The sequence below is a fragment of the Talpa occidentalis genome, unplaced genomic scaffold (assembly GCF_014898055.3).
Source record: "Talpa occidentalis isolate TD23 unplaced genomic scaffold, MPIMG_talOcc4v2.1 talOcc4.6, whole genome shotgun sequence".
NCBI lineage: Eukaryota > Metazoa > Chordata > Mammalia > Eulipotyphla > Talpidae > Talpa > Talpa occidentalis.
The window spans coordinates 121,192,554-121,208,829 of NW_023604972.1; the positions used below are offsets into that span (position 1 = coordinate 121,192,554).

Sequence of the window (16,276 nt, forward strand, 5' to 3'; positions counted from 1 at the left end):
TATCCCTGACAAAAAAACATTTGCCTTAATAAAATTAGGCACTATCACCCGTCTTAATTTCCTTAATGGTCCCCCATTGCTCAAAGGACATCTTTAAATGGCCTATGAAAAAGCATGATTTGGCCCATCTATTTCATTCGCTTATGATCATTATACTCTCATTTGTTCTCTGCCATACATTGGACTTGTAATGCTTCTGAAGGCAGTGTGCTATTTCCTTCAGGGCCTTTGCACATACTCTGTCATCACTTTGGGTTTCTCCATCTACTTTTTCCCCTTCAGCTGTATCATGTCCCTAAGAAATGGATTGCAGAGAGCAATTTTTAAAAATTATTTTCCCATTAACTATTACATCTCATGCTTTATCTGAGGATTAGTTTCACTTGGAGAAAGGAGCCTTTCTTATTTCCCCTAGCCTTCCAAACTACTTCAGTGGTTTATACTCTGTGGCTTGTGGCTTTTCCTTTCGAGGACTCATTTCAATCAGACTTTAATAGTTGTATAACTGTTCTTTGTGGCTTGTTTCTTGTCTCACCCACTGGAACACAAGGTTATTGCTACTGGGTGCAGTACAACTCATTGATCATAATAGGCACTCAGCAAATACTTGTCAAATCATGAAATAAACCGAAACTAAAAATAATGAAGCAGTGTAAATACCAAGTGATCTCCAAGACAAACTATTATGACAGAAAAAAGAAAAGCAATACATTGTACTTTTCAAGAATTACTCCTTAATTTCTCCAGTGCCAAATGTTACAGTGTAACTTACTAATTCCTACAGTTAGTTACACTCTGCACCTTGCTTCCAGAACCACTCTTCCTCAGAAACCTCACATATCCCTTTCTCTGGCTTTATTATTCCATAATTTCGCTTCTGCTACTCTTTATTACACTTGCTCTTTCACTTCATGGAGTTCTCTAAACCTCTGTCCTATTATGTTCTCTCTAGCTCAACTGTACCTCTAACAAGCTCCCAATCTTGGCTCATACTTTGCCAGATCATTCTTTGTTGTGCAGCTGAGCACAACTAGAGAAGAAAACCCAAAATCAGTTTGGCCCATGAGCAATCTTTCTGAACCACAACCCTGCGTATAGCCAAATCCTGTGTGTGGCAGTTTGGGCCCTTTAATATCTGTTTCTTTCTCCAGCCTCACTACTCAGTATTTCAGGACTTTGTTGCTCCCTTCCTGCCCTGCTACTCTCCACACAAAATTCTCATCCTTTCTCAAGCATCACCTCACTTTGTTCTCATCCACTCTGAAACTGCTTTCCCCAAGGTTACCATTTACCTCAGAGTATGGGAGAATTTTTCCATACCTCGAATCGTAAGGAAGAATTTTTCAGTTTTGATATTACTGATGCATTTCATGTGTCCTCTGTTAGAAATTCTTTAGTTCTGTAGTTTCTGTATTCTTCCCCTACTCTAATCATTTCTCCCATCTCCTCCATGAATTAAGTTTCCTCCAGCTGTACCTCATAATGTTGGTAGTCTCCAAGTCCTTCTTTGACTTTGTGCTGCTTACTCTGCAGATACATGCTGAGTTCTAAAGTAGCCTTAGCCCAAACTCCTTGCCTGCAAGTGTCATGCTTGTTCATGAACACTGGTCATCACCTGAACATCCCACCCCAGTGTATTTAAAATTGAACCTGTCATCTAAGTTAGAGAAACTTGAGTTATCCTGTCTTCTTTTACATGGTCAGCAGTCAAGCCCTACTATTTTTATTTCCTAAATATACCAGCAATCTTCAGACCTCCTACTATCATCACCCTAGTTTTTGCCCTCACCATCTGAGTCTCAATGAGTGTCCTCTTCTTGACACCCTAAAGTCTATCCTGAGAAATCATTCATTAATTCCTTGTTTTAAAATCCTTCTACTGCCTACACATTAAAATCTAAGTTCTCAAAAGTGCGTATTTATCCTTTCTGTAACGTCTACCTTTGATACTGTCTTTCTCACACCCAACTTCCTCCACAGTTCACTTTCAGAATTATATTCCCCAGCTTCCCACTTAACACTCTAATGATCCAAATGTGCACAAAATTATCAATTGCTTTAAATAAGCCCCCACACAATACGCTGATTTTATTTACCAAACTTCGAATTACACTTATTTTAGAAATACAGGACTTTAGACATTTTCTTCTTTTTACCAATCCAAGTTTTAGTTTTCTACATCAAGCCAGGTAATGTAGAGGATAATTAAAAATAGAATACACAAAATATCACTTTCCCTTTTCCATTTAACAGGATGGAAAGCAGTTCAAAATCTGAGAATATGAAAGTATATATTTTAAAAAGATATAAAAAGATAGTCATTAATTTATGCTTGGATCTTAACAAGTGACAGAGTAAGAACATCGAAGAGCAGCTGATCTGGGAAATGAGCCCCTCACTTTGCTCTAGGCTCATTCTTGGATCTGATCTAAGGATACAAAGTATGTAGTTTATAGTTATCAATTCACCTTTAAGCCTCAATTTTACCTACTTAAAGCAATGTTTGGGTTAGAAAGATCTCTGGTTCTGTACTCCATGGAATTTTCAGACAGGTCATACATAGAACTGGGGTGCAGGTGATTTTTGAGTCTCTTGAAATCGTATATGCAATTCTGGATATTGAGTTCAGTTTTTCTGAGAATTTCATGGTTTTCATTTGATTTGCAAATACTGATTATTGGTTTAGGTTTCATGATTTAGATTATAGTTCCTTTACCCTACTCTTTGTTCCAAAACCTAGATCTACTAACGTTAATCCTAAATTTTAATTCTAGTCAAATGATGATCAAGACTAATTTATACTGCCATATCTTAGCAAAAGAAAGGCTAATGCCAAGGAAGAAACTAGATTTGACAAATTAACAAGAAGTAACTTCTCATTTCCAAGGTTCAATGTGACTGAGATTAAACCAGTCAAAATTCCATTCAACAAATCTAATGCCTCTATACACTATAGATTAAAAAAATAACCATAACTGGTATTCTACTTCTTTTAGGTGAACAAAAAATTTCTGGTAGAGGAACTTTGATCACAGGGCATATTGTTACTAACCTTGTTTCCTTCCTTTTATTCATTTTCAATTGCTTGCTGGCATTTGACAAGTGTAATTTTCATCTTCTATCTGAGAAGAAAGAAGTTCTTTCTTTCTGAAAAGAAAGCAAAGTTCTTTCCTCCTTACTTCATCATCTGTAATCTCTTCTGGCTATGCAGGCTCAAGTGTCAATTATTATGAATTTGGATGAGACAATGTCCCCAAATATATAAATTCAGGTAAGAATAAAGGATTACAAACCAGAAAGTAACTGGTATTGCTGTATTTAGAACCAACTATTAAGAACACAAGTTTCTTCACAAAAATTTGCCAAGAATTAAAGACATGGAGAAACCAATACATTAATACTTAAGAGACATTGAGAAATCTGAACATCTGAATATTACTGTGTCAGTTAATAAAATGATTTTTAGCTGAAATAATATATCTGGGATGTTTCAGAAAAATATGAGGGGGGTGTATATAGGGCCCATAACTCAAATAAGCTTGGTCAGAAATTGATAATGATTGGAACTGAGTATGGGGTATGTGGTGGTTCCCATCACAAAGTTAAAATTTAAAAACTGAAAACAGTAATTGTGAGCCATGTTGCACCATCTGGGTAATGATGAGCTCTTGAACAACTACAGTTACAAAGGTGGGTTAGTGGTATTCACTAGATTGTCATGCAAAACACATGGGGATTCCCTAATCCCTTAGTTTGGAAACTGGAATGTTTGGTCAGTGACATTTCTTTCATACCAAATTTGCATCCAGATGTTTCTTGGTGGACAACAGGATAAAGCATACATTTAGAAAAATCTTCAAATATGAGTAAAATCAATTTGTGTAATAAATATGCTTCCTATGACATAAATTAGCTAAAGGGGTGAGCAAAGTTTTAAAACTAGCATGTCAAACATAAAAAGGCTCAAAGTAATTTTGTTGAGCAAGACTATCAAGTTTAAAATTTGAAATGGGTGATCAGCGGTTTTATATCAATAGTTCTAAAGCTGCAGAACGCCTGGACACTGGGATGAACAGGATGAGTTCTTTACATAACTAAAAGCAGTGTGTGTATGTGCATGCGCGAGTGTGTAGAGCAGGGATGGGGGTGGGGGAAGGGAGAACCATACACTTTCCTGGTAATTTACTTTCTAAATGAATATATTATACGTCTGCTTGCTGGTCTACATTGGACAAAAAATTTGACTTACCTGTCTTCAGGAGATAGATTATAGTTGTCAAAAATTGCCTGTGTGCTTCAGTTTACCTGGTAATAATTCAAATACTTAACATATCAACAGAATAAAACTATATATTATCTTTCTCTAGTGATTTAAAAAAATTATTTACCTTGTGAAAATAATTTAAATAAAATACTAAAACTTCAAATATATTGATATTAAGAGGTGCTTGGAAATTTTAATATCAAATATGACATCTTTTCAATACAAGTCAGTGAAACATGATATAGCTTACTACAATGTTAACAAACTTTAGAGTAAGATTGAACTTTGTAAATCTCCAATAAACTTGAAGTTTTAATATATTTGACTGCTAAGGCCTTAACTTATTTTAGTGGTGAGACCTAAAGAACCATATTTGAGAAACTGACTTTTTAAAAAACTTTGGTTTGAATATTTACAGGGTAAGATCTTATGAGTTCTATCAATATTTGGTTTATATTAATAGTTAAAACATTGGTGGTTAAAATAAATGGAAAATTTCTAAATACAGCATCTTATCTATGACCAATTGAGGCAAAAGAAGCCTTACTTCTATGTACCTTGTTCTTAAAGTTCACTCTAAATACGATCCCCAAGGACACATACTCCAAAAGAACTAGTTAACTTTCAAGAAGGATCATCTCCTTTAATGCATTATTTCAATTAGCTTAGAGTAGCAAGATGCAATTATTCTAATTCCAGATGTCAATCCCTGTAACATTTATTAGCAAATTCCTGAACCCTTCCAATTCCCAGTTTTCCTTATGTACAAAATGGGGACAGAATATTTAACTAGCAGAGTTGTTGGAAGAATTAAATGACAGCATGCATTGTTAAGTGTCAGACTTGTAGCATTCAAAATTGGCTTTTTTACCCACATTTTTATTCTTTAGTAAACTACTGGCTGGGCTTTATATTCTATTTTAACTGTTACTTTACTCATTACTAAATCCTTACTGTTTTCATAAGCCACTTCAAACTTTTTGTTGATAAACTCCATGGGTGGGGGGGGGCACCAATCTTGTTTGTCTCACGGGGTTCACAGTAAAAGAGAAGAGGAAACATGCAATTAAATGGAAGAAAAAAAAATGAAAAAAAAATTCCTTCAAGAAAATGTTCTGAAAGAATTCCACATAGGAAATAGATCCTGAAGTTATTTTCATTGTGGTTTAATAGGTGTTCACAAAAAGGTATTTTGTGGCAATGTCATTCTTCCTCACAAACTGAATTATCTTCATTTATTAGCCAATTTCATAAAACTCAGCAATCCAGAGGTCACTCTTTAAAAACTGACTTAAAAATAAGTACACATTTTTAAAAAGTTAAATTTGAAGCAGACCTCATTCCCTGTATATTTTAGGCATTACTATTTTTGAGCATCAACTATGCAAATCAACTGATTAAATAAATACCCACCCAACCTCCCCATTTGTAGTTAACAAATAATTGCTCCCAAAAGATGTATAAAATTTTTAGAATAGAAAATGAATAAACATCTCAACTAGTAAAATTACTTCTTTTTCAGCATTAAAAAATAAATTGTGAAAAGTGTAAATACGAAGTGTCATACTCATCTCTTTCTAAAATAACACGGTACAGTTTTAACTAAGACAAATGCTAGTTTCCCAAAATAGTATGATTGTTACCTTTCCCCAAGGTTTAAAAAATAAATATTACCATCATGACATCACTAGAAAGAAATTGAAGCATACAAAGAATAAACTATAGTTTCTTTTTATATCAAAATGTACTCTTGAAAATGTGTTTGGCACAGTGCTAAATCATATATAGTTAATACTAAATATTGCAGGATACAATAAAACCCTGGAGTTAATTGTTTACACCCTCATATGGGATTGAAAATAATAGATACCAATTATTCAGAAGTCAGCCTATACAAATTGTATAAACAATATTTTGTTTTGCTTTGAAAACCAGTGATATAATAAATTTTACATAAAAGACTGCAAAATAATATAAATGGATTTAAACATATCTTTACAATAAGAAATTCAAATGGAAACAGACAAGTAACAAAGAGAAGTAAAAAAATTTATTGCAGTATTCGCTCCACCAGATTGCCTGGGGATCCCTTTTCTTGTATTGTTTTCAGGGTGACCTAATACATCAAAATCTACATTTACAAAAACTCCTTCTGCAGATAGGTCATAGATACTGCATGCTTTTTTTTTTTTTTCAACAGAATAAATTATATATCCAGGAGATTCTGTCATTTTACAGCCTGGAAAAAACAATGCTTCCCTGGAAACTGGGCTAAGCTAAAGAAAGCCATCCGCTGCTAGGTTAAACTCCAAGAACACTTTATTAAGAACATTAACAGACTAATTTCCAACATTCACTTGTTTATTTTTTAAACAGAAAGTTTTTTTTCCAAGATATAAACAATTTTTGTTAAACTATAATACAGTGGGAGTAAAAATGAACTGAGAATCTGTTTCTGCTGCACAACAGCGAAGGGAGCTCCCACAAAAATGTTTGCCCAACATTTCCTTCTTTTGTTCCTGCATCCCAGGTTCCATTCTTACTCTTCATAAAACTGATTTTTTTTTTTTTTGCCAGAATGTTGATATTTCAAGTTTTTCTGCCTTTAAAAAAATTCCTGTAAATTTGGCTGCATGTACAAATTCATTAGCTGGAAGTCCCATCCTTGGCGGCATACAGGGATCGTAAAGTCTGAACAACTTTATTAGTCAGCTTATTAGCACTCGTTAGAGCAATTTTTTTGTAAATTATGTCTGACTCTTTAATAGTGTCTACCCAAGGCACCAGTTTGCGGCCATCACGGCGCTTAGCCTCAGTCCAGGAGCCACTGTAGGAGCCTGCCATCCACTGAACACTGAAGCCATTGCTGGTTTTCTGTACTACTCTTGCAATTTGTGGTCGATCTTTGTACTTTGGACAGCAAATAGCGATGACATCCATGACGTCAACACTTTCATTCATCTGTGCTGCCAACTCCGTAGAGTCTGAATTTCGTTTTGACCTTCTCAATGACTAAAACATTGGGAGGGGGGAAAAAAGACCAAGTGTTACACAAAATAATTTTAGTGAAATTATTGTTTTTATTGCTTTTAATCCCTTGACGCCGGGAGTTGGGATTTCCCAGCACACTTCCATTGCCGGCAATGAGACGCACCGTGACCGCCAGCGCCAAGGGGTTAACATATACTTGTAAAACCATATAACTCTTAATTTGTACCCGTCTTTACTCTTATTGAGATATAAAATTATATATACATATGAACCATAAAGCTACATAAAACTTAGCAACAATAAAAAAAGGATAACACACATTAATACAATCCAAAGAAAAATTAACCCTTTATACTGGATAAATCTCATTTCTGTTTTTTTCTTTTTTTATTGTCTTTTATGTTAAACTTTCTACAAAAGGATGTATATAAATGATAAATGGTTAAGTAGAGAATCTCTATCTACAAAACGTTTTCTCTTATAAGTATTACATTACTTGTGTACATTTAATAGACTGACATGTATAAGCACATAAAAATCATTTTACGTAATACGCTGCGAAATACGTTGACTCCTCCTCCGCCTCACCCCTGAAGTGCCTCCTCCTCTATCCTCCCCATCACTTTCATCATCTTCTGTCTCTGCTGCTGCATTATTTTTAGGGCTGCCTCCTCCAAGCAGCGAGGTAATTGCTTTGTTCCGAGCATTTGTGCTAGCTGACACCTCCCCTTCTTCCTCCTCTTCATCAGGATCCAGATGTTCCATGAGAAGTTTGAACTACAAAAATCAGATGGTAATTTAGTGTTTTACATAAATATTTCAAGCAAGATTATTAAATTCCTGAAAATTTTTTTCTCAATGTTTTTCTAGGACAGTAGTTTGGTGTGGGTGAAATAGATTTTAGCAAGCAACAAGTGATTAATAATTAAAAATGGACATTTTTTAGTGTTATGCCCCCTTTGTTCTTTGTCAAGATAAGAGGATACAAAAAAGATGCAAAGACTATTGAAGAATTTTGAATGAGAATTAAAATAATTTTCAACTAGAGAATAAGGTTTACAGTGTATGAATAATATAAAAACAATTGTGAAGATTTCATCTTCGGTCAAAAAGTCATTACTAGTTATATTCAGCTACCTGCTTTAAGGTAGATTAAAATAAAATTAACTTGAAAAAGATAGTATCTGACAACATTTCTAAACATTAAAAACCATTACGTATTAGCTTCCCATTCCTCCTTCCCCACCATCCCCTGGTAACCACTATTTTATTTTCTGCCTCTATGGATTTGCCTATTTTTAAAAAAGAACATTTAACACACACACACACACACACACACGCTTGTTAAATGACTATACATGCAAGAGAGATACAAATAGATATACTTGTATTTTTTGTGTAAATACATGAAAAAGTAGTAAACACTGGCTGCCAATAAGGAGAGGAACAGATGGTTGAAGAAAATAAGAGGATGATTTTGTCATGGTTTTCCATTTTATGAAATATAGGTCATGTAATTCATTAAGTAAAAAATTCCCAGGCATGGCCTTTTCCTAAAACCTTTCATTTTTGTAAAAATAAAAATAATGATGGGATGGCACTTACTAAGAAATAATTAATAAAGCAGTGGATGAAACAGGAACAGCAAGCTTTAAGTAACTCATTACAACCAAGTAGAGAAAATAATTATGACAGTTCATAAAGCTTACCTTCAATGTAAACAAGACAGCTATGTCCCCCAAGAGTTTACTTTTCAAAAAAAGTCAACACAGAACGAAATACATTTTGATGTTACTACTCACGTCTAGATATTGTTTGACTATACTCCTCTTCACATCCTCAGTGATTTTGGAATTAGCCATATCACTCCGCAGGAAGTCCAGTGTTTGTTTGGGATGAAAATGAACTCCTGTTTTTCGGTTTATCGCTTTATCATATACTTTTGCAGATTCGGATGGAGAGTATTTCTGAATTTTACTGTTTGGAAAAACAAAACTATTAACTTTAAAAACTTTTCAGGCATTTACATTTAAGTAAATTCTAGTTAAATTTCACTTATTAAACTTTTTGTTATACAGATTCAACCAGTTAACCACAAAATAAATATAATTTTAAAAGAGAAGTTAAAAAGGCAAAGATTAAAAAGAATAATCTTGTTTCCATCATTATTTATCCTGACCAGAGTCATCATTTAAATGAAAGCAGTTTCTCATGTCCATTTTCTAATACCCATGACTGTGACTGTAAGACACTTTTAGTGTAATTACTTAGTACCACTTAACTGGTTTACCTCTCACTTCTCTGTTCTACCACCACAAACTTATTTGTTAACTATGTAGCAGCCAAAATGACTGTTTACAATCCTGTTTAATATTATTAATACCTCTCCCTAAATTTTTTTCCAATTTCTTAACATTGTCTTAAGACCTTATATATTTTAAATTAGTTGCCAATGTTTAATATCAAAATATTTCTCATAAAAAATCTTTATTTTCTAATTTCTCTTGAAAAAGTAGAAACTCTGGTCATATTGTGTCCACCTTCTGAGGCATCAAGCTTAAGAACGCCTGAGAAGTTTGATGAAACAGTTCCATCTTCTACTCAAGTCCACTTTATTATGTCATGTTATTATCGGCCCTTTATTAATAACTGATTTTGTGACTCCTAATGGAAGGTTTCAACAAATATGGAAAAATAAGCAAAATTCCATGGCATTCACAATTAGTACCTTTTTTAATCTCTTTATAGAGCACATTATAGACTATTTGGATCTGTTAATGCTTAGTCTAATCGATCTCCATCTAGTCTTCTTTCAGTTTTTAAATAGCTTAATTATCTAATATAAGTTTTAAGGAAATCACCAAAATAAGTCCTTAAAATATATGATGCATTACCATCAAGAAAAGGAATCTGTTTTTCCTCTCTTTAATAACAGGACGGGTGAATTATGGTATATCATATATCAAAATACCACACAATAATTAAAAGGAACAAACTCCATTTTTTAAGGAGCATTTTTAACATTACAGTATACAATTAAAATTGGGTTTGATGTTTCTTTATTATTTAAACAGAATAAAGGTCTTTCTTTTACTGCTTGTAACCTTACCTATCAGAAAATCCACAAAGATTCTTCAAATGCTGTTTTAACATCAAAAGCAATAAAATACCCTGGGAGACATTTGCAAACTCAATTAAAGGAGCTGAATTTTCTGGCAAACATTTCATCACCGAATTTATATCATCTTCTGAATCTGAATCTGAATCTGAATCTACACGTTTCCGTGACTTCCGAGGCCTGGAAACTTCTTCTTCACTCTCACTTGACTCATTTTCTTTATTGGGTGATGATTTTCTCTCTTTCCTTTTGTCTTTTACCATAGACTGAAAAAAAGAGAAAACTATTCTGTTTGAAAAACAATAAAAACAAAATACCACTAATAAATATACATAATGCTCCATTTAATGGTTTCAAAATACGTCCTTAAATTAATGTTTTCCGTATTGAAACTCTGACTAGACAATTGGAGATATTCATACCACCAAGCAACTTCCCCTGCTTTCCACCAAGTATCTTGTGAAATACCATTCAAAGGAAAACAACTTTCTTATAGATAGCAATGAAAAACAAGTTAGTGATATAAGTTACCAGTATGGTTTATAGTAAAGTTATCATAGAGAAGCAGTAATTATAATCTAACTGGAGGGCAAACAATGCCCTTGAACAATCTAAGCTTCTATCAAACTCTCCCTTTTAAGATAATATACAGCTTTTCGTAAATACTTAAACCGTTTCTTTGCTTTATGAAACATTTAGTTCTTAAAAAGAAAGAAGGGGGGAGGGAAGTCCAGATTACAAAGAAGTAACTCAAAACTTAACTATCAAGAAATAAAATGGGGGCCTCCCCGGTGGCGCAGCGGTTGAGAGCTGGGTTGCGAAGCTGCCCGCAGCCTCTGCAGCACCGGTTTGATCCCCGGCTGCTCCCTGGCCACCAGAGGAGGGTCCCACTTGGCACGCAGACCTCTCCTGCCGCCCGCTGCTCCCCTTAGCAGTGTACTTCGGTCCTTCTGCCTGCTCTGCTCCCCGCTCTGGCTCTGGTGAATTCTCTCACCCTCCCCCACTTCTGACTGTACCCAGTGCTTGTATAAATAAATAAATATTTAAAAAAATCTAATCTATAAAAAAAAAATAAAACGGGGTCCATATTTACATCCACAGGAGCAAATAAAATAAAATTATATGCTGGCAAAAGTTCCTGAGAAATTATTAATTTCCTAAACTTTATGCACATAACAAACACTTAAGGATTTTGTTAAAAACAGACTGTTTCAGCAGGTCTGGGGGTACCTGAGGTCCTACAGTTCTAACAAGCTCTCAAATGAGATTCAGTGCTTTGTTCCACACTTCAGGTAGCAAAGGTTTATATACTTCTGTATTTCAAACCTTTGGTACTAAAATAATCAAATTATTGGTTCAATCAGGTTGAGTTTCATGACTGTGTAAAATGAGGTCCATTTGCAACATCAGGCACATGAAAATATTCCTATTAATTTATAGAGAATTTACTGAGAGTCTACTATATGCCCAGTGTCACACCAGTATTGAAAAATCACAATAGAAAAGATATATGGCTTATAATGAAAGATGAGCAGCAGACATTTTTGGGTACACAATATGCCATTTTTGGGTGAGGAAATCAATAGTACTGTAAATATTTGTGTTTCCTTGTAAGCAAGCTTTGCGCGCGCGCGTACACACACACATTAAATAAAAAATATGTATCTTCAATTGTACTACTGTGATCTATGACATTATCAGATTTATAGAATAGCATGAGATTTAAAATGGAATTTAGATGAATACATGAATGAACATCAAACACTAAACGTCACTGCTTAAAGTGAAGGAATAGAGAAGTGGTTGCTTAGCAATACAATAATTGATATATAGTGTTTTATAAAATCTGCCTAGATGATATGGAATGGAATGGTTTTAGATCTTTTTAATAGTAATGAAATGGCAACACTCATCTCCCCAATTCAAGCACTGCCCAGATTTCAATAAATTCACTTAAAAATATTTTAAATACCTGTGAAAATATAAAAAAAAAAAGAGAGAGAAAACAGTGAAAATAGTATGCTATCACTTTGACAGATGCATTAAGAATAGTAATGTGTGTAACTTACCTCCTTGAATGACTGGAGTAGGTTACTACCAGAAACTGAGAGTGTAATGTCTATATGATGCATTATAAACAACGGTTCTTCTTGTGTCTGGTATGGAAAACAGGCTAGATTGTCTGCTATATACAAGAGCATATTCACTTCTGTTTTCTGTAAATTTTAAAGAAAGGTATACATATTTAGTGGACAATCTAGAAATCCACCCAAAAAACCTTTTCAAAAAAAATACTTTCACCTCAGTTAATGTTTGGGATGGGAGGGTGGAGGTGGGGAGGTGGGGAAGAATAGAGAGTGAAGAAAAATGGAGGAAGGGGGAACAGAAATGGATTTTATAAAATAATCTTATACCCATTTTAAGAGATTTCATCATGTTACTTTATACCATAATACCTGTCAAACTTTTTAGTACAGTTAAGCAGAATTCCTTGAAGTCTCTTTATAGAGTATATTAAATCTGTTATAAATCATAATTATTTGCCATTGTGTTTCTAAACCGTTTAACCCATATGGAGATCAGTTACACACAATTACTATTCTGTCCTCAAAATAACTAGTAATACATGGGTTAAAAAAAACTCATATACTTATATAAGAGTTGTTAAGTCAGTGCTACCACAATTTCACACTGTAAAAACTGAGGTATGCAAGATTTAAGGGGAAAATTATGGTAACTACCAGTTGATTGCTTTAAATAGAAGAGACTATCAGCATTTCGTGATCACAGAATATAAACAGAAAGACATGTACATAAATTCCTTTAAAAGTTAGTTCATAAAAAAGAGAAAATCTAGCAATCAAAAAGCATCTCCCTTCTTATCTTAGCCTCTATCCTACCATCCAAACAACATAAAATCCAATAGCAGCAGCAACAATAAAATAAAATCCCACAGGACTCATGAAATAAACTTGCTATTAATAATTATGAGGTTATTTTTTTATTTTTCAATATATGCCAATACTTACATGTTGATGTTGAGAAAATGCAGGCAAAGAACCCTACCTTTTCTATTAGTTTTATATATCAATATATTTCCTCCTAAAACTGAAAATGTTCAGGAATCCTCTAAACTGTCTTAAAGCCCTGAAATTTAACTTGTCTTAAAAGTTCTATATTGCTCCATCCTTTCAAAAACTAACTTCTCAAAAGAATAGTTGAACGTTGCTTCCTCCTATGTCTTCCCCACCACGCATTAATTACAATAATTCTGCTGTTCCTCACCACTTGAATTTCTGTCTATCAAATATTCCACCCTGTTTAATTAGCTTCTTATTATCCTGGGCTTCTCTAACATCAGACACTATTATTCATCTTCTTGAAATGTTCTTTTTTCCCTTAGTTTTCTCTTTGTAACTCTCTGGTTATTCCTCTTTACTTCCTTTTCTAACCAATTCAGCATTTAATAAATTAAGTGCTGAAAATATTTTCCTAAAATGGCCTGTGGAATTTTATTCAAACACTTTAAATTGTTTTCTATTACCTACAAGATATTCCATAATCACACTTCACTATGACCTTTCTGCTCCAGTCAGATAACAAATTTATTCAATATTTTCCATACATATTTATCTTTGTAATTTTATCCATGTTTTTACCCTGCCTAAATAGTAGCTCCATCTCACCTAATCCCCTTTGGTCTTCTTTAGTGATTTTTCCTCCACTGAGGAAAAATTCTTTGTTACACTTCATCAGAAGAAAGCACTGCACTATGAGAGCTGTATTTCCAGTTTAGCATTTCACATGTTCAGGGGACAGAACATTGAGCTAATGACATATAGCAGATAATGAAATCACATAACAATGAAGTTCAAGAGAGAGATGAGGACAAACGCAGAATCACTGTTACAAACCATCTGACATTCAGGACATGCTAACCTTAATTATTATTTATTTCCCTTACTCTGTCTTGTACCTCAATAGAAGATCCACAGAGGGTGAGAGTACTACATCGTCCCAGTATGTACTTCAAGTACAATGTACTACACGCAATGAAAGTTTAATACTGACTACAGAACGATGTTGATGAGATTATATTCTAATATTCTAAAATGTGTGTGAAATTTACTTGATACATCAGCTATCCAAAAGAGAGGTCTAGCAGGTATTTACGTTCTGGTAATTTAAATTTCGCCCCACCAATCAACTCTGGTGTTAGAATAGCAACAAAATCAAGCCATCAAGTTAATCAAAACAGAAAAAAATTCTTTTATTCTTTTTAAAGCTTTTATACAAGGACAAATCAGCAATATCTATGTGGGCAGATACCACATTTGCCCTTGTTTACTATTTCATTTTTACTTCTTAGCACGGAAGCTAGCACATAGCAGATGCTAAATAAATATTTATGCAAAATGAATGAATACATTAAGAAGGTTAAAGAACAGAATATTTTACTTTCTTTGCTCATGGTCCTGGCCAATGTAACTTGCTGTGTAACAACCCAAAGTTCAAAATTACAATTACATAAAAGTGGGTTCTTCATTAAGGAAGGCAAGTTGAGCAAGTGGAAATATTAGCAGCCAAAAACCTAAATAAAGCTTGAGCTGTTCTTCAAATATTATTCAAGTCCAATAAAAACAAGGACAATTTCATCTTACTTATTTAGGTAACCTAACCATGAAAATAAAAGTTTAGTAATGTAGCTTATTTAAAGGTATGCTTACAAGAACTACTATCAAAGTTTCTATGATAATCAATATGGCAACATAAATTTTATCCCTCAATTTATTTTCATACCAAGATTCCCCTTTAGTTTTGAATCTATCCCTTGTAAGTAATATAGGAGATTTAAATAAAACAGTTAATAGTCACTATTATTTACTGAAATGGTAACATTTAAAAAGTGCTGACTAATCAGGCATAAAATTTATTGAACTTTTTTTTTTTAAAGTAGTAAGTTTTTTATGCTTACTGCTGTATCATCAAAGAGGTTGAGTAAGGAAATTAGAAAGGCTCGTCTGTGCTGGCGGTTTCCACGGATCATGGAGTAGAGATGTGAACACAAAGCACTGGAGGATTCGTCTTGCCTGAAGCCCCTTACAGGGTCTTTTAGGCATGTGTTGATTGCCTGTTGTACCTGGTAAGACATCTTCATACCAGCCACTGCTTTCATCTGAAATAAATAAATTCCTCATTTTTTTGTCACAGAAATCAAAAGTCAAACTAAAAACATATATTTGAAGAGATGGGAAGTTGCACTTCTAAAACTTCCAGTATTATAAACCAATGTTTCTTTTTTTTTTTTCTTTTTTTTTTTAATTTTTCTAGAGGCATGTCTTATTTATTTATTTATTTATTATTTGTTTGTTTGGTTTATACATGCACTGGGTACAGTCAGAAGCGTGGGAGGGTGAGAGAATTCACCAGAGCCAGAGCGGGGAGCAGAGCAGGCAGAAGGACCGAAGTACACTGCTGAGGGGAGCAGCGGGCGGCAGGAGAGGTCTGCACGCCATGTGGGACCCTCCTCCGATGGCCGGGGAGCAGCCGGGGATCGAACCGGCTGCAGAGGCTGCAGGCAGCTTCGCAACCCAGCGCTCAACCGCTGCGCCACCGGGGAGGCCCCATAAACCAATGTTTCTTGAATAAAAAAATAATAAAATTAAAATATACTTTGAGCATTACAGTCTGAGGCTAACTTCATTATTTGGTTTCTTATTTAAAGTAAGGTTAATTGCAGACTGCAAATACTAGAAGGAACTTTAGGGATCATCTATTGCCATTTCCTCATTTTACAGAAGAAAAAAAATCAAGACCCCAAAGAACCACTGCAGCCACATAGTATACACTAGAACAGAAGCATGCTGATTTTTAGTTGGATGTCTCCATTCTTAAATGTTATC

At 34.1% G+C, this 16,276-nt stretch overlaps 1 protein-coding gene across 1 annotated transcript in view; it reads right to left on the reverse strand.

Annotated features, from left to right (window-relative positions):
- Positions 1 to 5,979: 5,979 nt before the first annotated feature.
- NIPBL (NIPBL cohesin loading factor) overlaps positions 5,980 to 16,276 on the reverse strand; it is a 170,763-nt gene continuing 160,466 nt past the window's right edge. Inside the window, exons 42-47 of the mRNA XM_037529284.2 lie at positions 15,349 to 15,549; positions 12,443 to 12,589; positions 10,365 to 10,639; positions 9,058 to 9,232; positions 7,844 to 8,032; positions 5,980 to 7,276 (exon numbers count right to left, since the gene is read on the reverse strand). Of these exons, the coding sequence (XP_037385181.1) occupies positions 6,911 to 7,276; positions 7,844 to 8,032; positions 9,058 to 9,232; positions 10,365 to 10,639; positions 12,443 to 12,589; positions 15,349 to 15,549 (1,353 nt within the window). The 3' untranslated portion in view covers positions 5,980 to 6,910. The remainder of the gene's footprint in view (positions 7,277 to 7,843; positions 8,033 to 9,057; positions 9,233 to 10,364; positions 10,640 to 12,442; positions 12,590 to 15,348; positions 15,550 to 16,276) is intronic.